Below are 20,811 nucleotides of genomic sequence, written 5' to 3'. Positions count from 1 at the left end.
ACGGGATATGATTTCCCAAATAATAGACTCTCTTGTATCAAGTTGGAAATCTCTAATTAAGATTTTCGTGACTCCTTGTGATTAATTGGGGAAAAAGCCTGCATCCCAAAGAGGTGTAATTCTAACCAAATAAACGCTCACTCTTTCTAAACTGGTATTGGCTCGCTATCAACAGCACATAAATTGATACAAACGCCAAACTGACTCGTATACTCATCACATCTACATGAAAACAATATTTAAGTATCATAACCCCAACCTCTCGCATCATTGTATTCACCCACGAAACTCGTCGCTGCAGCCATAACTCCAATCGCACCATCCGCCAACGCATTACCCGTACCAATTAAAGCACGTGCAGCCGCTTGACCTCTGGCAACTTCCGCTTGCAATATCTGTACCCTATAATCTTCATCTAGACAAGAATCTGTTCGGATCATGCGTCCCATGATTGCAGATCTCAAAGCCGCTTCCCAATGATTGACAAAATCATCTTCGCTTTGCACAGTTGGTTTTCGGGGGGAAGCACCGGCTCCCGCGCGTCGGTCGGCATATTGATATGTACATCTTACAACCTCGTAGCGACGAGTGACTAAGAAGAGAATGGGCCAGGAAACTACCCAGAGGAATGTGAGGTAAAAGAACCAACGAATCCAAGTCGTCATTCGCCATTCGTTGATTATATGTGGCGAATAAACGATTACTCGTTTGTGCGATGTTGGAAAATTGACGTGAACTTGACCACGGTAATTCGTAGATGTAACAATACGTCGCAAAAGATACTCCAGGTGGCTTTTATCGTGATTTATGATTTTGCGTTCAAAGATGAAGCATTTCATGCTAGATGGATCGGAAACGAATTTCTCGCACCAGGCTTGCAATTCATCTCCCGTTGAGCCGGATTCGATATCACAGTTTGAGAGAGAGGGTTCGAGAGACTTGATTATTCCTCCTCGATATCCTTTTTGATTATCTGGCAAGATCTCTAGTCTTCCTCCAGTTCTTATTCCGGTCGTGAGCAGATGTGTTAAATTCAGACGTATGTGGAAATCTGTGATAGTTTCCGTTGAGGATTTTTTATGTCGACGCTCGGTTTCTCTGTGAGTTCCTGATACTTCCACATAATAGGTTGGAGCATATTGAGCTTGTTCGAGGATCATTTGACGAAGAGCATCAGGATCCGTAGAATAATTTGGGAATCTCGTCCAGAAATCGGCTGAACTATAGTCGTGCGAAGAGAAAGGAAGATCGGGAGGGGGGCTAGAGCAGAGTGAGTTAGTTTAAATTTCACGGCATATTTGATAAGAGATACTTACATATACCAACCTACGCCGGAGGTAGAGTGAGAATTGCTGGCAGATGGGCCATCAGTACGCGAAAGAAGAGGTGCCGATGAGGATGTTTCCTCATAAGTTGGAAGATCCTCTTCGGGATATTCTTGATTAAGATCATTGAGAAAGCCTGCGGAAGAAGCTGCAGCATTGCTAACTTCTATTAGATCTCTATGAGCATCAGCCTTGTAGGGCTGCGTTTCTTTACCCATATTGCAAATTCGTCTTGCCCGATATAGAGCCGCGGATCTCGTCGAATGATGATCTCGTTATACCTTTGATATTTCACCGGGGAGATTGTTGTTCTTAAGAATGGACAAAACCTATGAGTTTGAGACGACGTGGTATTGTTCAATGTAGTTGTGCAGTGAGATGAAGTTGTTTGTTGCCTAGTATGCCCAGGTGGGTGACACTTGATTTGCACAGCCACAAAATCTTTCATGTGTCCGTCGTAGATACCCGTGGACTGACTACCTAGGTACTAACCTCATTAAACAGGTAGGTAGGTAGTGTAGGAATATGAAGTCTGTTCATCTAATGATGAGTAATGGAAGTGTTTATTTCTGGCATCTCACACTCCTTACAACGTACGGTAACTTACTGGTATTCCCAAAAGAGAAAAGACCTCAGCTTGATCCAATCCATCGTTTCCTCACTGATTTATATTGCCATGCGGCGGGATTGCTTCTTGAGGTTCGAGGTCCACTCAATGATTGACACAGCCACGATATCATCACTCAAAGGCAACTGGGCATCCATGATGGCTTCCATGCACGATAGAGATTCCCCAGCTTTTTGGGATAGGATGAGAACTCTTCCATGTTTCAAAGATAGATTAACATTATCATGAAACAGGACCCTTGATTTCATGTTTCTTTGTCTTGGTGGTGAAGATAGGTATTGCAACAACATATGTATCAATTTTTGGAGCTTCTTCTTAGGTGTGGGAATGGGATGGACCTGGAGCTCTTATCAGTGATGACCCCTTTTTACCGAAATCTTTCTTTCTACTCGAGTACCAATGGAAGGGTTTATCATGGTGGAGCAATTTTGAGCTGTCACTCAATCAATTCAATTTATGGGATTCTGGGCTGCGTTGCTTGATTTGCTTGATTTGCTTGATTCGTTGCGGCTAAGGCTCCAAAATAAAGATTGGTTGATCTCGCCTTATGAAACGGTTCTAGGAAAAAACATCTCGAGCCACTTTATATCATCACCCCTCTCAAACGGTCAAACCTCTTCAACCTCCTTTAGTCGTTCATCTGAATTCGAGATTTATTATTGTTTGCGCCAAATTCTTTACATCTGCCAAGTATCCAAACATATTTACACCAAACACACTACACCAGAATGTCGGAATTAAAGAATGCCAAAGTAAGTTTCAAGAGATTGCAAGCTTCACGAGAGATGTTTGGATATTCATACTTTACGCGCACTCACCAGTACTGACTGCTCTTCTGTTCTAGGGTCTCAGCAATGAGGAAATTCAAGCATATAGAGATGCTTTCTCCATTTTTGTAAGTTAAACTTCTTACTTGACTGTTCGCGCAAAATGCTTACTCTTCCATATAGGACAAAGATGGTGATGGTATGCGCAATTCAACCCCGCACTTGCTCTTCACAATCCTTTTCTAACAATCCTATCTTCAACCAGGAACCATTTCCACTGCCGAACTCGCAGAAGCAATGAAATCTCTGGGACAGAACCCATCAGATGCGGAAATTCAAGATATGATTAATGAGGTGGATGTTGATCAATCTGGAACAGTCGATTTTGATGGTTTGTTACACCGCGAGATACCACGAATACCCCACATCTTCACATCGTCAACACTTTTCTTCGAGCTCTTCTAACCATATTCTATTCAAAATACAGAATTCCTTAAGATGATGACTGCCGAAACAAAGGGCGTTGACTTCGAACAAGAAATGCGCAGCGCTTTCAAAGTATTCGATGTTGATGGAAGTGGCACAATTTCCCCAGAAGAAATCTACAAGTTGATGGCATCTTTAGGAGAGAATCTGTCAGAGGAAGAGATTAAGAGTATGGTGAAGGAGGTTGATAAGAATGGTGATGGAAGCATAGATTGTATGAAAACTCTCAAGATACTCTTCAAACCTCTCTAGACTTGCACAATTACTAACGAGATGTTGTTCTTTTAGATGAGGAGTTCGTTTCATTCATTCGCGACAACAAATAAGGAAACAGCACTAATTGGGGAAAATTCATGACATTGAGAGAAATTTTGGATCTCATATAAAGTTACATAAAATACCATAGGAATAGGAATATACAGCATTTTGTTCTAGCCTTCCTTTTCAATGGGAATGGAAGTTTCATTAATGCTATACATGGATCAAGTGAGTGTTGTCAGCATCGTCACCAAGGTAGCAATTTCATTTTGATTTTATTTTGAAATTATACCTTCCAACATTGGTTCGCAAACTTCTTGTTGTATTGTTTTTGTGGAGCTTCTGTATTCTTAAACAATCCTTCAACAGCTTGTTGTTTGAGTACAAAGATAGATTCGGGCTCAAAGGTCTTTTGAACTTTTGAAAGAGAGGATGATTTCTTTCATACAATTTTAACATCATCAAGGAACAATGGCATTGTAGCTATTATATGAAGGCTTTTTGCTGGTCGTCTGGCTCACACATTTTCAGAAAACTCAACTTCTTCCCAGACTACCCTAAACAAATTTTGATTACTATAGCACAATCACAATTCTTAGCCTTTAACTAAAATGTCTTTGAGCTCTCCACCCCAAGGTTCTACAGAGACAGCAGTCAAGTCTGAGACTAGACTCACATTTGGTATCGAGATCGAATATCTCTTAGCTACTGTTCATCCCATTCATCCTGCTCCTCATCCAAAGGATCCACGTGAGAAAGATGGAGAGAAACTACATAACATAGACAAAGCTAATTTTGACATTGGCGAAAGACTCAAGGCTAAGGGAATACCAGTAATAGTAACTGCATGTGGAACGGATACATCACTCAGTGGTGCAGAACTAAGAACCAGATGGCAACTTAAATCTGATTCCAGTGTCAATCCAAAAGAGCGAATCCACCCAGATTATAGAGAATTTGGTATGGAAATATCATCTCCACCCTATTATTACGATCAGGCTTCACGAGAACTTATCCCAGTAGTTTTAGAGACATTAAGAAATAACTATCTAGTTCGAGTTAATGACAGTGCAGGCTTTCATGTTCACGTCGGCAACGAGTATGATGGATTTTCTTTCCCGGTATTCCGTAATTTGGTTGCAATTTTGTATACTTACGAACGTCAGATTCGGCTCATGGTCTCTGCCGTTCGGGTGCAGACTGCACAAGAATATTGCCGATCATTTACCTGGAGTACTTTTGGCACAAGTGTCCCCGATACCACGCGTCTCGAATTCCTCAACCATATTCTTTCCTACCAAAACCAAAACGACTGGAAACAATTTTGGATTGACATGACACCGGGTGTTGGAGGACGACTTGCATTCAATTTGGTTAATTTGAAACTGCCCTACGAGTCTGAAAAACGCACCATCGAATTCCGTCTCCATCCAGGAACTCTCGATCCAGAGGCCATGCTCAACTGGGTCCATTTTTGCATCAAAGTCACGGAGAAAGCATGTCTTATCAAGAACGAAAACGAACTCTATGAACTACTCAGGCGCGATGTCGAAAACCCAGTCGGGACCGCCGAAGAAGATTGTAGTACGGTTGATTTTCTCATCTGGTTAGGTTGTCCGGCGCAGGCGTATTATTATGGTGCTCCACTAGTCGCAGATCCGGAGACCCTCAGAGACCGTATACAGGAGGATGAGAGGATGGAACAGGTTAGTCGGGCTTTGGCGGTGCTGAAGAAGGCGCAGCGAGAAGAGAGGGCGAGGAGAGCGAAGCATGCGAAGGATTTTCCGGAGGATGATGCGGATTTTTCGGAGGTTGAATTGAGTTAGGTAAGTCTTGAAATAATTAGAAGGTAAGTGGTAGATTTCTTTCCCTTTTCAGCTTTCAGGTGCTTCGTCGAGAAGTACGGGCAAGTAGCTTTGATTTATTGTGTCGATGCGTTTAATACTACAGTTTATTTATAAAAAATTAAAACCCTAAAATTAAAATCAATAAGTTTCCGTACAGTTGTGAGATATTGTTTCTGACTTCTTGAATATTGGTGAGAATGTGAGAAGTAATCTGAATGAAGATGGGAATGGAGAGTTTATGGTGTGTCGAATATAATGTGTAATGTGCAGAGTTTTTCTATGTTATTGAATAGATGTCGCGAATAATGGGATAGTTTCCAAGTCCTACATTTCTACAATTTATTCGTTACCGCACCGCTTAGTACCGGGTCATGGGTTGTGCAATCAAGGCACGAGAAAACTTTACAGCAACAATATATCTCAATGGAATAGAACAATCAAGAGAGGAGAGGCATGGTAGTTAATTTTTCGTTGATTGCTGATAGCTTTAGCTATACTTCTAAATCCCTGATACGCTGAGAATTTGTATGTATATGTATACACTTCTCCAACTCTCTCTGAAAACAAATATGAAATTCCTCCTTCGGAGTCCTTGGGAGTATTGATTCCTCGGTTTGCTATGATCATTTGCTGTCTTTTTCGTACACCGCTTATCCAATTCCAGGTCCATGTAAGATGACAATTTCTCCTCAAAACCCGTATCTGACAATTCGCTATACTTCTCTGTTGTGTTTTAGATGTATGGTGTACAGTGAACGCATCATATTAAACATCAAACCACAGAAAGGACTGGGAATTAAGCAGAAGAGTACAAAGGGGCAAGAGAGGAATTTATCGAGAATGGGGGATGAATAGTGGGTTTTGAATTGAATTGAATCGAATCGAATAACTAGGATTTAGATATTTTTCGATGTGGTATGCTGATGAAGGTGGGAATCGCGGGGTGTGAGTTTTAGTTTTGGTTTTGGTTTTGGTTTTTGAATAGGCGTTGATTGAGGGGTTGACTTTGACTTTGACTTTGGGTTTTGTGCTTGTATTGGGGTTGATTGGGGGGTGGGGATGGATTTTCCTCCGGATTTGAGTTGGGATTGGGATTTTGATACTGGCGTGGTTTTCAAAGTCGACGTTGTTTTTGAAATTGGCAGTTCCTCTATTTCTTCTTCTGTTTCGTCGTTGTCTTGTGATATCGGGTTTGCTTTGGGTTTGGGGGGTTTCTTTGGTTGAGTGGATGTGGATGTGGATGTGGATTGGGGGGTTAGAATGGATTTTCCCCCTCCGGATTTCGACATGGGAGTTAGAACGGATTTCCCCCTTCGGATTTGGATACTGGTGTTAGGAATGATTTTCCTCCTGATTTTGAGGCTGGTGTTGTTTTGGTTGCGGGAGGGAGGGCTTGCAATTCTTCCTCTGCTTCATCATTATCTCGCGATATCTCTTTCTCTTTTCTTTTCGTATTTTTCTTTGGTTGAGTGGATTGAGTGGCTAGTATTGATTTTCCTCCTGGTTTTGGCATCGGCGTTGGATTCGTTATTTGGAATTCCTCCAATTCTTCCTCTGTCTCATAATCATCTCTCACCACCTCTATCTCCTTTATCTCTTTTTCTTTCTCTTTCAAATTTTTCTCCTTCATAATGCTCTCCAGCTTCGCCCCATATCTATCCAAATCCTGCATCACATCCATTTCCACCGCTCGATTCTCTCTCTCCGGAATACAATGATACTTCACATAGTACCCCCAAACTCGCTTGTCCCAATTTATGCAATTTCTCATTCAGCTGATCAAATTGCACTATTAAATCAACATACGGAAGTCGTTCACTCCGAAATAACCTCTTGGTCGCATCATCGAATGGCCATTTGTGCAGAAGAGATATTACTTCTGAAGAAGAGGAATAGATGTCCAGATAAAAACCTACGCCGTCGTTAATCTCGGCCCGAAATGCAGGGTCGGCGTGGATAGGAAGGAAATGCGTTCCGGCATAGTGGGGAGGGATTTTGAGGGCTTCGAAACGCGTGAGCGCGGAGCGTTGTGCGAGGAGGATCGAGGAGAGTTGGGCTCGTATGGGGGTTACGGGGTGTCGGGAGGTGGGTGGGAGGATCCCGGAGTGGACTTTGGATTGCGAGGGGTAGATGTGCGTGAAGCGGGCGGCGTAGGCGGCGTAGGTTTGGGGGGAGGGGTTGGAAGAGTTGGAGGTGGGGGGAGAGAATGTGCGGGTTGCGCCGTGGGTGTGGTAGATTAGGATGTGAGCCATGGTGGGCTTGGGGTTTGGGGTTTTGTGGAAGACGCGAGGAATAGTAGTAATATATGATTCTTTAAGATTAGCTACCGCGGTACTGGAAAGAGGATGGGTTAATCACCAATTTACAAGTACCAATGAAGAACCTCGAGAAAAATATTATGAGAAGAAGAAAAAAACTACTCTAATGATAACTTGGAATGTTATGCCAAAAAAGAAATACTTGATGAGAGCAAATTTCAAACACTTCAATATTTTATAATGATGAATTGAGATTTTGATATTTGATGTAATGTGATGGTATTCTAGACTAGTGTATGTGGTAGAGTGAGAGGTAGGAAAGAGTGAGGGATAGGAGATAGGGAAGAGATAGGAATGATTGACTTTCTTGCTTTCTTGCTGGATGAATGACTGGTTGGCTGGATGGTTCTTTCTCATATTTTCTGCATTTTGTGGATGTTGCGGATATCGATGAGAGATGATAGTTGAAAGGAACGAATATGCCGGAGGGTGTTGAATTTGAGTTGGAGGTTGGGGTTGGAGGTTGGTAAAGTGCGAGGGAAAGGAAAGGAAAGGGAGGGGAGAGGGAGCGTGTAAAGATAAAGAGTTGGTTTGGAGATTAGATGAGGTTAATGATTTGTGGGAAACGATTTATGGAAGAGGATGGTATGGGATGTCATTATAGGGATAGCATGGGATGATGCTGATAGTTGAAAGATCTGTATATTAATATTATTATTTTGTGATAGAAACTATAGAAAAGGGGGTAAGGAAGGATTGGCTGAGATGTTAATTATTAGTTGAATTTTGAGATTGTAAAGTATGTAGGTAGCTATCTTGCCTAGATGATCATTCTATAAGGTTTAGGATGAAGTATATGGAAAGTATAAACCCTCTCCTACTACATCTTCCAGCCATCAACAAGCAGAATCACCAGTGAATACATCAACGGCATACTCCTCAATTTTCAAAATTTGTAACATATTCATTCTTTGGTTGTTTGATATTGGGATTTATTCTTCGTTTTCTTAGTAATGATAAATCATATGCGGAATCTTTAAAGGATTTGGATTGATGTCTCTCATGATATCCTCAAGTTGATTTTTGTAGTATCCAGTGATCTGGGGGTTGTTATACCCACTAGTAGATGCAGGTTTGTGGGTGATGTCTCTGCCTTGTTTGTAGGAGGTTTGCTTTTCTTTTCTTTCCTTTCTTCTTGATTGAGAGACTGGATGTGCTGAGCATTCATCATGATATTCAGAATATTTGATTTATGATAGCGTGAAATGATGGTTCTGGAGGGTAGGTGGGATTTGTTGATTGCAGGTTTGGAGATTGTTGGGTTGGAAAGGGGGGAGGGAATGTGTGATGGTTTGTGGTGGGTAGTTACCTGAAGCAGGATGCTGCTATGGTGGTGAGTTGAGGATGGAACCTAGAGTGGTAGCTAAGATGGTACTTGGGATGACAATATCCAGGATGGTTAGTTGTAATTTAACATTATTCAAAAGATCAATAAACATTGACAGCCAAGTCAATTCCTGTGCCTGGCGCTAGTTCAGTATGTTTGTTTGAAGTTAACGTGCTCTAAAATATTTCTCTTTATTCGGTTGTTATTAGACGAGCGACAAAGACTGATAAAATGTGAAGAATGCATTTCTTTCTTATTAGTTCCTGCTGCCACGCTTTGTTCGAATTGTCATCTTACAAAGGAATCTCTGCTTGGTTATCTCTCAAGGAAATAAAGATTAGTAAGGACGAGTTCCTTGTTTGTTATTACAAGGTGTGGTTCACTTACAGTCACTCACAGTATCACAAAAGAATATGGGCAAAATAATTTTGGGGTTTATATATATTCAATTTAGGAAATGTGTTAATTTGAATAGTGAGGGCCAGCCTCAAGCTATATCTCGCTTTAGCACTTACTTACTGGTTCATGCTGATATGTGTGTATATATCCTCTACCACCATATCCGAGGACGCTCATTCCATATCAGCATCTTCCTGGGATTGAGTCCAGAAATCAGCTCCCAGAATTTCGTCCGCGGCTGTTACTGCTGATTGGTATTGGGCGGCTTTAGCGCGGTCCTCTTCAGCCCATTTCTGTTTCAAGGGAGCCATCATCTCCTCGACTTCTTGTTGCCATTCTAAAAGCATTTCTATATTGAAGTCATAAGATGCTATGGAGTCCCCGGAAGGTACGATAAATCGTTCTATTTGCGGCTGTAGTTTCTGAGCTGTTTTCTTAGCGTGTTTCTTAGCGGAGTTCTCGACACCACGACGATCAGCTGCTTTGCGTGTATTAAAAATACGTCTCCGCCGTTGCCTGATGGTTCCAATGGTATAGGTTCTGATAGGCCATGGGTCCTGCGCAAACGCGACACCACCAATGTGATGTTTTGCTTGTTCAATTGTCATTCTAACAATAACCGACTCAATTCTTCGTCTCTCCTCTTTCCCATCAATTGTGTGCATAATAATACTTGCAAGATAAGCATTCTCGCTATGGCACCAGCGAGGGTGTTTTGATATTCCTTGTAGCATGTTTGCGGTGATTAATCTGGCTTTGAATTATGTATTTGAAACTTCTATCTGGCCAAATGTGATGTATGTGTAGGTAATTGCTTATGGAAGTTGCTTGGATATAAGGAAATATTACAGGGACACAGATTATATGGCTATTTAAGTGTTCAGTGTACATGTTGTCCAGGGATTGTTCTCAACTTCCCACAGGAAAATTCCACAGTTGTTCGAAAGTGATTCGTAAAAGTGGTTAACAAAATCGGAACAAAATCGGAACAAAATCTAGTCACAGAACAATGTACAGGTACAGCTCATGCTGAACGTGAAGTACTTTGCTATTAGAATTGCCACTGGAGATATGTAAATTGATTAGTTGTCTTGCAGGAAGAGTTACTTGGGTGTTGTGGTTCATCAAAAACTGGCCTGGTGGCGCAAAATGTGTGTATTGAACAACGCTGTTTATATTTTATCTAGTCCACGGTGATATTCTCGCGTCGCTAATCTCTCTCACAAATCTCCCCAGGAGATATTACCAATATGCTTATTCTCAATTGATATTTTATCCATTGTAATACTTGAAACGTTTCTTCTCACCATAGATTCTTGACTGAGAATGATTATCAGAGATATCCATTAAGGCTTGGAATAGCGAGAAATTTTTGGCCTACCATTAGATTAAAAAGCTCCATTTATTAGCGCCCCCCTTCTTTCCTCCTGAGCCCATAGAACGAAAATGAGCTTTGATCATATCGTAAGCTGCGTCTTCATCCTGATCAATGATTTTCTTCTTTGGAACTTTATTCTCAACAACAGTTTTTGTGATATCAGACTTGCCGACGTCAGGTTTGACAATGTCTGGTTTCTGGAAATGACCGCGAAGGTTGGAGAATACTTCGTTGTAAACTGTGTTCATGTCTGTGTCCTTTGATTCGACCGTGACATTCATGGTTTCTGTTGTCGACGATGAGTCGACGGTCTTCTCTAAGACCAATCCTTCCATTGGCCTAACTAAATCTTCTGTGGCTTTATTCATCTTCGGTTTGGTTGCTGTGTTTTTGGTAATGCCGTTGGTTCGAATTCGTGCGCTCATAACGGTTCTTTTCTGCTCCTCTCGAGGATCGATCGCTGATGGAGCCATTATAAAAGTAGTCTTGTCTATATTGGTAGTTAGCAAAGTCCTTTCTACTCGCGATCTGGTTTGTAGTTTAATAAAGAAAGACTGTAAGACATTCAAAGAAAGTGAGACTTTGAAACACCCGAAGAGTTCAATCAACTCAACGTCATCCGACTGAGTAAAATATTAGGAAGTGGCTTACCTTTGCTTGTAGATTGATTCTGATGTTGTCTTGTTCGAAAGATTGGGTGATGATATTCGATGGTAATGAAACTTTATGATGATCAAAGAGTTTCTTGAATGTATAAATGAGAGAGTAGGATTGGTGAGAGAGAAGAATTTATATACCGCAAAACTGGTATGGAAGCTACGCGATTGCACGCTTGACATGTACTACTACCGCGCTAAACACATTCACTTTCTCATATGATGTTTCTACAATGGATCTCCAATATCGCGTCATGTGCTAGTCTCTTGGATTAAAACAAGGCGCTTGGCTGAACTCGGAAACTCGCTAACCTAAAATAGTGTGGACATTCACGCTTAAGTCGTACTATGAATGGCATTTATGGCTAGACAGGTAAATTTGAAGTGGCTTCTCTGTACTAGAGCCACTAGTTTCGGTAATTGATTTGGGCCATGAATGAAAACTTATTGAGTAGATTTGGGATACAAATTTGCCAACGAGTAAAGAGTGATTGTATATCTTTCTTGCCCTTTTGTTTTAATTCAAGAATCAAAATATCTGACAGTAGTTTTTGTAGCATGAATACTTTATCTATGTGATGACCAATTTTTATTTGATCTTCATCTGTTCCCCTATTTTCCGTCTAGAATGGGAAAATCTGGGGTAATTCATGTGGGTACATTTAAATGTGCTAAAGCTGCCTAAGATATGACTTGACACATATGATGAATTACATGCTATTGAACATCAGTAGTTCCTTTCACGCATAACTCGTCATGTTACCATCGGATTACGTAAAGTTTCCGAAAGTCATCTGTCTGCGTTACTACACATTATCTAATGATTAATGTAGCCACGTGAGATAGCATCCCAAAAGGTTTATGGGTCGAGCAGCTGTCTGTCTAGCAAATTATCAGTCATCAAATAAATGTAGAAATGTAGCCTTGGAACTTGGGGTTGGGCTACTAGAAGAGTTGGTTGACATAGGCATGATTTTTATCCTAATTTTCATTAATTCAACACTATCATAGAACACCTATCGAGCCTTTGTAGTATTTCTAAGTGCTTCTGGGTGTTTCGAAAAGTCTTTTACCAGCTCAGTATTGCTAGCTTCAAGAACTTCAATGTTGCACGTCTAGAGATTTTGCCACCACCTGTTCAATTTTTAGATCCTGCTACTCCCGACGCTTCCCTCTGCTGCGATAAGCGCCGGGATCATAATACAAAGAAGTTTCTCAAAAAATACCATTAAAATTTGTAGTTATCTGCGTTGGATTCAAGGGCACTGGAATGCTTAGGTGCAGAACAAAATACAAGTACAGAGCAGCAGACGTTCTGAATCACAAGTTTTGCGAGATTTGATACCCGCATTCTTCCTTCAGCTCCCCGTTTCTGGCCAAGATAGAGACTCTATCCTCTCCTTCTCCTAACTTATCCATACTTAGCAGTGTGAATGACATCGAGTTTCTTTTGGCTGCTCGTCCCCACGAGTGGGGACATGCTCCATTCCCAGATGGAGTGAAGGACATAAACTAATTCCAAATTGTGATGAGTCAAGGAGGTAGAAAGAATAGTCGACTATTTCTCATACTTGCCAATGAATTTTGTACCTTCCGCCTTCACTGATTCAGCTCTGTTTTGTATTACTAACAACAAGCTATCCACAAAGAATCCAACAATCCCATTATGTAGTTGAATAGGTCCCGTGTATGTATAGATGATTGCATAAATTACATCATGGGGGAAGCATAGAGTTCAGGCAGTTGATTCCATCACAAGTGACCATCTCGAGACTTTTTCAGGTCACTGACGGTTCATTTGCAAGTTGCAGTTCAGCAATCAACGCAGGTATCGATTGAAAGAGAAGTTAAAGGGAAATAATGGAAAAGAATGATGGACGGAGTCCATCATAGATTACAGAACATAGTAAACTATATCTCGGGTCTACATACTATGAAATGGATGCACGCTACAACTCAAACATCTCTATACCGCTAGATTTGTCGCATGATTGATTGTGTTCTATCTCAACATAATATCTGTATGTGGACTGGAACTAAGGAGGTGGGAGCCGTCGCGGAAGGATGCATATAAAGCTATTGGTCTCAGACTAGAGTTTCCAATAGTCTAGTTCGAGAACAATTAATATTCAATTCTTGAAACTCACTAGAACGATGAAATCCTTCGACATCGGAAAACAATCACAATAGTAAAATGTCTCTCGAAAATGCTAGTTCCCATCTTATCTCTTGGCCCGAACTATCGGACCCTCGTTCCAGAATGCATGCAGAAGGGAAAATTTGCGTGTAAAACAATTCGAAGAGGTATGCTAACAGTTCCTTGACATGTAACGAAAGGAGTAGTTATTCTGTTGCGCTTGCTCTTGCTATCATGGTAACAATTTCTGGAAGAATTCGTGAATCTTTCGGTTCTAAAAAGTCGTGTGTGTAGATGTCAATTAAGATATAATTTGTGGAATCAACCAAAAACCACTAACAATTGAGAAGAACCCTATGAACCGAAACATTCTATCTATTAACAGTAACAAGATTGAAGGATCGAAACTGCGATTGATGTTCTGTTTTGAAAATGTTTTATCATAGTGGACGTTGTCATTCCACGTCTAGTTAGGAGGTTGATAGTCGCAAAATTTCTTTTGAAAGATCATCGAACATTTTAAAAGCTCCTATCTCTTGACAACAGCTAGTGAAATCTCAACTTCGACAGCTATGTTGATAACAAAATGAAGCGAAACTGCTCAACTTGGGTCTAGTATCCACATGCTTACCAAGGATGTCGCAACTCTCTTGTGACAGAAACTCCCAAATCTTTCTTGATTTCTGAATAGCCGCAGTTAATCCAATGATGATATGTACTCTTTTCCTTACATACAATGTGTACTATCGGATTTCCCCCTTCCACCAATCACTACTCTTCCCCTACTTTCCAATTATGTATGCATTCCTTGCATCATCTTAGTCCGACTATGGATACGTGCATATATCTAATCCCTATCTCTACTAGCTTTAATGCTTTTCAAGTAAACATCCAATCATTAACTTTCCTCAAAAAGCTTGTTTCGAGGAGCTCAAGTACAAGCTTCCTTCCTGCTTACAGGAACAAGAGAACAAGTGTGATATGAAATTCTGGGGGTGAGTGTAAATGTAGTCTTAGCCAGTAAGCGCCTCCTCTTTCTCCAACTGAAGCTTCTGCTCCCCCAAGTTCGAGTTCTACAGGTTTCAATTCGCTTTCCATCTCATCTCTATCAATTTTATACGTATCAAACAATCAACATATAATTGTATACTCACCCACATATTTATTAAAGTATTATTGTCACAAAGCATCGAAATTGATCAACTGCAATATGACTACCAGAAAGAGAAAGGCTGAAGACGAGGAGCTCGTTGCTCTTCCCTCGGATGAGAGCGAGGAGGAAGAAGAGTAAGTGTTGCACCTCTCCTCGATTTATTGAATTCCTGTATACATTTAAATGGGCTCTATCCATTATATCTAGCTGTCAGCTGCGTGTTAGTTGATTGGATCATACATAAGTCACCTTTTGGACATTGTATTTTTCGTTTGGTATCGGTTTACCGATTATCACATCGCTTGATTGGACATACTTGGCCGCTCATTCTTTCATTGAAAAAATCGCAACTAATTGGCGCGTTTTAATAGATATGAAGACTCCGAAGCCGAAGCCGCAGCAGCAGTATCTGCTGCATCCGATGAGGACGATAGTGACGAGGACGAAGAAGGATTAGAAGAAGAGGAAGTTCAAGGTATGCGACACGACGCGACAACCTGCAAAGATTCATCCATCTATAGCCACCAACTATTACAAACATACTAACGAACACTTGTATAGAAACGGCACCACCATCTAAAAAGCGCAAAGTCGTCACCAACGATGTATCTGTCGATGAGAATGAAATTGTTCCTATCGACGACGATGAAGATGGCGATGACAACGAAGCCGAAGCCGACGATGATGGAGTAGAAGACGAAGAAGATTCCGCTGCCGAGGATTCAGTTGGCGGTTCTGGACCTACCAGTAAAGCTGCTGAAATAAAGGGAGGAGTTGTTCCTGAAGAGGACGATTTGGATGAAGTTCCAGAAGCGATTGCTGATGATGAAGATGATGAGTAGATAAGCAAGCTTATCGTCGTATCGTTTCTACGATGCGTGGGTATCCACCTCAAGTCGAAGACCGTGCGGCATGCGAAATAAGAAATGAATGATTGGGATGAGATGAGACGAGTGATGGATTTCTGGATGGTAATTTATGGGCTGCCGATGAACAACAGGAAGTTGGCAATCTGGGTGGTATGGATAGATGTAATAGGCAACAAAAAAGGGGCCAAATGAAAATTGTTGTGTTGATTTAGTTGTTTCCTTTCTTCTTTTGTTTTAAGCCGACCTAGTTCTTCAGAACTTTTATATATCTTCTTCTTAATCACATCAATTGTCACAATGTCCACATTGAAACTTTGGTCTTCTTACAGTGACCCTAACCCACAAACACACGACTTTTTGTCATTGACGTCAAGTCCATGCATGCACCGGGGCGACATTTGAGCAAATGAGTACGAGCACCGCGCATCGTTGGCGTATTCCTACCGCTGCAACTAGGAAGAGCACCGATAGTACGAATAGATAGTTTTGGAGCCAAGTCACACTTCTAGTAACTCGAAATAGCGGTATCCCAATTGCAATCTTAATTTTGACCGCACTTGTAGTTCTTGACATCCATTGCCAACTACCTAATAACAATGTCTCTCCGATGTAATTCAGGCGATGATTGAGCCCCAAGAGATGAAGCCTATGTCAAGTAGGATGGAACACCGAGACATCAAATTCACACACTATTTTCCACATTCGATATCCAATCTGAAATTGGTATCATTATACAACATAAGATGTTCATGTTCTCAACATATGACTTTATTTGAGCGATTTGATCTCCCGGGGTTTCCGTCCTGCTGAAGCCTGTTTGACCCCTTCATCTTAACCGAAATCCGAACTTACACCTTATTTCATCTCATCATCTCAGTTAATGATGCGCTTCTTATTATATTCTTGTTTCCCTCAGTGATGTGTTTTCATTCAAATCATAATTAGTGGACTCCACCATTGGTCAGCCAGGACATGCTTGAACCGACCCAGCAATTTCATTTATCGCTACCATCGTCCAAGCACATGGGAAATTTGCACCACTTGTACCACTATCGCCAGAGTGGGGAATTCAATCATTACAACCGCGTTTTGTGTCTGTTTGATAGGGTTGTAGCCTGCGTACAGAGCGTGTCTAAACTTTAAAGACACGGCATGAAATGGTTTGGTGCCTTTCTCATGTTATTTATATTACGAGGTACGGAGTATCGTGAAGAAGTATTCAAGCTAGGGACCTGAAAAGCTACGCCTAATAGCCACCGCAATTTGCACTCTTGGATTGAGAAGAACATGCGAAAGGAACAGATTTTCATACGAGACTACCAAATCTATCATGGATGACTATCTGTTTCAAATTTCCCCATGCCAGTAATCGAGAAAGTCCCTACTGGGTGCTCATGGCGTCGTTATTTATGCAAGACGGCTGAATACATCTGGTATCATTTCTTTTTTTTTCCCACTCCGTGCTTTGGCTCCTCCCTCACTTGGGTCGGTGCCTGTATATCTTTTTTCCTTCCGTCTTTCCCATTTATTGATCATGATTCCTTACGACCTGCTCAAGTAATAAAAGATCGTATCGCATCATATGATTACCGCGGCGAATCTCCAATCATTTATTTTGCTTCCTCTTGAGCTATACAAAAGCCTATCAAGTCGTTTATCACAATCGAAACAGGGGTTTATAACCCTACGATTAAGATATAGATCGACAGTGAGAAAGAATCCCTGGTCGAAACAGCCCCCCCACGACTCTATATCCACCAATTCCATCTATCTGTTGATGTACCTGTGCTTTCACTACCCAACCAAGCACTTTTTATTTGCTTAGAAAATCCTCATACAATCTTTTACAACGACAATCTGTACTTCCTTTCAGCCAAAACGTACCCTGGCGGTTAGCAGACGTTGTTATTCTTAACATTCATTCATTCTCTGTCTTCTCCATCATTCTTTTCCTCTATAACGATCGCTCACGTCACCACTACTTTCTTGCTTCCTTCAAAGTCCCCAGTTTTAGGGCAATTCCTCGATCCACAATCCCACCTGCCGTGTTCCACGGTTTGGCTGTCCTGTCTTTGTTGTCGTTTGAAGAAAACATAACTTTAAGAGGGGCTTTATTATCTCCTTGACCCGCACTCCCTTTTTCACCGAGTCTTTGACTTGGCCACATTACTTTCGGGATAGGGTTGATCTTGATCGTTGCTTTTTCCTCTTGTTGCTCACTCACCTCAATCATTGACCGTTTCTCTATTTTTACCTGCTTGCTGAGCTCGCTCACTGACACTCTCGCTATAAGGTTTTCATATATGCTGTTTTCTTTTGTGTTTTTATATTTATGATTTATACTGATTGATACCTGCTTCGTACCTTCTATTTTCGTTCGTTTGTCCATCACGAGTTACCTTGGGCACCCATTTTTTTTTTTCACACGAACCTGTTGTCAGAGTTTGTGGAGGGATACCCACCCACCATTTGATTGAAAGACTCAAAAGAAAGGCCGAATCCTTCCCGAAGATGCCTTTCACACGCCGTCTTTCCCAATTCTTTTCCCCATCACCTTCGTTGCCGCTGCCTGAGAAAGACATGCATACTGTTGATATCGATACTTCTCCGCCTATTTCTTCACCACCTTCTATATCGGAGGAAGTCACTGTTACGAGTACGATTGCCGAGGAAAACGAGGACAACAAGGAGTCAAGTCATGTATCCGTTGAGCAAGTTCCCCAATCAACTAAGAGACCTCGACGAAAAACGATAAGAAAAATCTTCCGTAGATTCTCATTCCAGTCACTTCCTAAAGACTCTACACATACATCTTGTAACTTATCGCAAGTCCACCATGTCTTTATGGTGGAAACCCCACCGAATCTACCCGCTCTCACAACCACAACTGATGTCCCACCTCTCGACCTCCATGAACCAATAGATTACACCAGAATTCAAGTCTCCTCCCTTCCTTTCCCTTTTCCCGAGCTTGCATCGCCTCTTCGAAAATCTCTCAATGCCGACCCCAAACTCAATTGCTCCGATTCCGGTTACTTTTCTCTAGCCTGTAACTCTTCATCCTCTCTATCGCCTGCCCTTCCATCACTTACTTTACATCTCGTCCGCCGAATTAATAAAGCTATACTCTTACTCGAATATCAAGAATTGTTGACTACACGTTTCTCAACGAACTTAGCCTACTTATTTGGTAAGAAAGAAATGGCAATATGGCGGACAAGAAAGTTGAGTGACGATACGAAGGAATTAATAATCATCACATTGACAAAGTTGAGGGAATTGGTTGGGAAAACGATGGTTCATAAGATGGGATTAGTGAGGAGAAGCAGAAGTGTATTGGGAGAGGTTGTGGAAGCTATTATCTCAAGTCGAAGACGGGATTCTGGTGTGGAGACAGAGACGCCAACTGCGGAAACCCCTTCAGAGACACCTTCGGAAAGTGCTTTAGAAACTCCCTCCGAAACAAGCGAGACAGCCCTCAGCCCTGAAATTATTGGAACTTCGAGAACGCAGACGAAATTAGAAGTCCAGGCTAAAATGAGAGAAGCTTTAAAAATCCTCAGAGATGATATTGGAATGCAAAGGAGGTTAGATGAAGTTCTTAGAGCGGGGATTGTAGGGAGTTGTGGGGATGAAAGATTGATGATGGGATTGCCCAGTAGAAGTGAGAGACTTTGTCTAAGGAGATTTGTGGGATTTGTGGAGGGAAGAGTGACCGAACTCGGTGGTGCTTATGCGAGGGTTGAGAAGGCTGTTGGTGGACTAGAAAGATCGGGATACGAAAAAGTGGTGATCAAATGAAGGATCTGAGTTGTAATAAGAGGAAACAATGGGACAGACAAGCAATATATCTGGAACGAACGTTAATCTCGAGTCAAATGGGAATGGAAATTGTCATTCCGCTTGCTGGCCGATAACGAAATCACATATTTCTGGGGGTCAGCAGGCCGCGGAACACCACAGGTTTATGGCAAAGAATCTCGCTAGGGTGGAGTAAATAGACGAGAGGGACGAGGCAGGTACTCCTGGTTACACGGAACAGGCGCGTGCTTAGAAAGCTTTGAATACTTATGGATGGGTTAGGTAATGATATGGAGTTTGATGAGTGGAATCACTGGGATTGGTCAATTTAGATACGAGGAGGCGAGTCAATGGTATTTTTGCATATATGGGAGTAGCAGGAGCGGATGGGATGGGATAGAATTGGAATATTAGAAAATTAAAAAGAGCCACTTCTTAACAATATCAGAATATTATCCGAAAATAATGTGAGGAGCGAGACGGAGGGACTCGCAGTATTTTACCTTGCGTCATTCTCGTGTCCCAGGTCTATTATCCTTGATCCTCTAAGTGGAGTCCCGATCAGGAGCCACTTCTCGTATTCAGTGAAGTGTTTTTCTCCACCCCCTCATTCTCCACTACCCTGAAAGGCTTGGCTATATCGTATGGATAATTAGAAAAGTCATTCTTGACCGGCGCTATGAACTTCTTGTTTTGAACACAAGTCTAGTTTCTTGGATCTCGGGAATGTTGTCGTCAGGGGTAGTCGTCGATTCCCACTTGTTCTCTTCAGAATTTGGTGAGTCTGAACGACTTGTATTGATGTTGAGCGGGAAAGATGTCCGAGCATGAGAGGTGTTCGTGTCGGTGTTTTTATGTGCCTTTATTGTCGATTTTGAATTTTGTCGATGGGGAATGAGAAGGGATGGAAAGAAACATGTTTTTCAGACGAATCTGAGAAGAAAACCCCCAAGATTTAGGGCTAGACTTGAAGAATTTCCTCGTTCGGCATAGGTTAGGTCTTGGGAAGAGAGAGGTGAGAAGTTCCTTGGATCGTATCAACGCCAGTTGCCTCAGGTTTATAAAGAGCATGAATAAGTTGGATTGGTGTGGTTTTATGCTCAGAGAGGAAGAAGTAAGAAGAGAAAGCTAAGAAGGAAATTTTTGGATTTACGACACTCAGTTTTGCGAAACTCTGGATTGGTGGATGTGAGTTTCATGGGGTCGAATGGACGAATTGGTTGTGTCTTGCTCCGTCGATACATCCAAGTAACTAAAATTTGAACGATATCGTTTACTTGAAAACGAGAACTCATGAAAGAGAGTGTTTGAAAATGGTGAAGGGCATATTCAAGGAGTACGCTTGAGTACATCGCCATAGCTGAGAAAATAGATGGAGTTTATTCTAGACTTTCATGACCTCAACAATCAGAAAAGCTTCGAGATAGGACATCAAGTGCTGTCATTTCTGGAAGACGTAAGA

General features: G+C 41.6%; 9 protein-coding genes across 9 annotated transcripts; 4 read left to right on the top strand and 5 right to left on the bottom strand.

The window, feature by feature from the left end:
- Positions 1–239: 239 nt before the first annotated feature.
- Positions 240–1,543, bottom strand: EAF01_011302 (uncharacterized protein; the record flags this gene model as incomplete). The annotated part of the gene is made up of 2 exons (XM_038919559.1): positions 240–1,260; positions 1,317–1,543. 2 exons carry the CDS (start codon positions 1,541–1,543, stop codon positions 240–242), a joined length of 1,248 nt encoding a protein of 415 aa, XP_038765073.1.
- A 448-nt stretch (positions 1,544–1,991) lies between these two features.
- Positions 1,992–2,201, bottom strand: EAF01_011301 (uncharacterized protein; the record flags this gene model as incomplete). Its single annotated transcript, XM_038919558.1, has 1 exon — positions 1,992–2,201. One exon carries the CDS (start codon positions 2,199–2,201, stop codon positions 1,992–1,994), a length of 210 nt encoding a protein of 69 aa, XP_038765072.1.
- Positions 2,202–2,681: 480 nt separating this feature from the next.
- EAF01_011300 (uncharacterized protein) lies at positions 2,682–3,532 on the top strand (the record flags this gene model as incomplete). Its single annotated transcript, XM_038919557.1, has 6 exons — positions 2,682–2,705; positions 2,798–2,848; positions 2,904–2,919; positions 2,986–3,111; positions 3,208–3,420; positions 3,495–3,532. The coding sequence occupies 6 exons, from the start codon at positions 2,682–2,684 to the stop codon at positions 3,530–3,532; spliced, it is 468 nt and encodes a 155-aa protein (XP_038765071.1).
- Positions 3,533–4,075: 543 nt separating this feature from the next.
- On the top strand, positions 4,076–5,290 carry EAF01_011299 (uncharacterized protein; the record flags this gene model as incomplete). Its single annotated transcript, XM_038919556.1, has 1 exon — positions 4,076–5,290. One exon carries the CDS (start codon positions 4,076–4,078, stop codon positions 5,288–5,290), a length of 1,215 nt encoding a protein of 404 aa, XP_038765070.1.
- Positions 5,291–6,966: 1,676 nt separating this feature from the next.
- On the bottom strand, positions 6,967–7,563 carry EAF01_011298 (uncharacterized protein; the record flags this gene model as incomplete). Its single annotated transcript, XM_038919555.1, has 1 exon — positions 6,967–7,563. The coding sequence occupies one exon, from the start codon at positions 7,561–7,563 to the stop codon at positions 6,967–6,969; it is 597 nt and encodes a 198-aa protein (XP_038765069.1).
- A 1,965-nt stretch (positions 7,564–9,528) lies between these two features.
- EAF01_011297 (uncharacterized protein) lies at positions 9,529–10,089 on the bottom strand (the record flags this gene model as incomplete). The annotated part of the gene is made up of 1 exon (XM_038919554.1): positions 9,529–10,089. One exon carries the CDS (start codon positions 10,087–10,089, stop codon positions 9,529–9,531), a length of 561 nt encoding a protein of 186 aa, XP_038765068.1.
- Positions 10,090–10,546: 457 nt separating this feature from the next.
- EAF01_011296 (uncharacterized protein) lies at positions 10,547–11,561 on the bottom strand. The gene is made up of 3 exons (XM_038919553.1): positions 11,385–11,561; positions 10,739–11,223; positions 10,547–10,675 (listed from the first exon to the last, which is right to left on the bottom strand). The coding sequence occupies exon 2, from the start codon at positions 11,204–11,206 to the stop codon at positions 10,739–10,741; it is 468 nt and encodes a 155-aa protein (XP_038765067.1). The 5' UTR covers positions 11,207–11,223; positions 11,385–11,561; the 3' UTR covers positions 10,547–10,675.
- A 2,796-nt stretch (positions 11,562–14,357) lies between these two features.
- EAF01_011295 (uncharacterized protein) lies at positions 14,358–15,920 on the top strand. Its single transcript, XM_038919552.1, has 3 exons — positions 14,358–14,813; positions 15,051–15,154; positions 15,241–15,920. The coding sequence occupies exons 1-3, from the start codon at positions 14,737–14,739 to the stop codon at positions 15,519–15,521; spliced, it is 462 nt and encodes a 153-aa protein (XP_038765066.1). The 5' UTR covers positions 14,358–14,736; the 3' UTR covers positions 15,522–15,920.
- Positions 15,921–18,059: 2,139 nt separating this feature from the next.
- Positions 18,060–19,349, top strand: EAF01_011294 (uncharacterized protein; the record flags this gene model as incomplete). Its single annotated transcript, XM_038919551.1, has 1 exon — positions 18,060–19,349. One exon carries the CDS (start codon positions 18,060–18,062, stop codon positions 19,347–19,349), a length of 1,290 nt encoding a protein of 429 aa, XP_038765065.1.
- Between the last annotated feature and the right edge of the window lie 1,462 nt (positions 19,350–20,811).

The sequence above is a fragment of the Botrytis porri genome (assembly GCF_014898465.1).
Source record: "Botrytis porri strain MUCL 3234 chromosome Unknown BPOR_020, whole genome shotgun sequence".
NCBI classification, from domain to species: domain Eukaryota; kingdom Fungi; phylum Ascomycota; class Leotiomycetes; order Helotiales; family Sclerotiniaceae; genus Botrytis; species Botrytis porri.
Note: the sequence above shows the minus strand (reverse complement) of the source record. Positions and strands in the feature narration are given on the sequence as shown.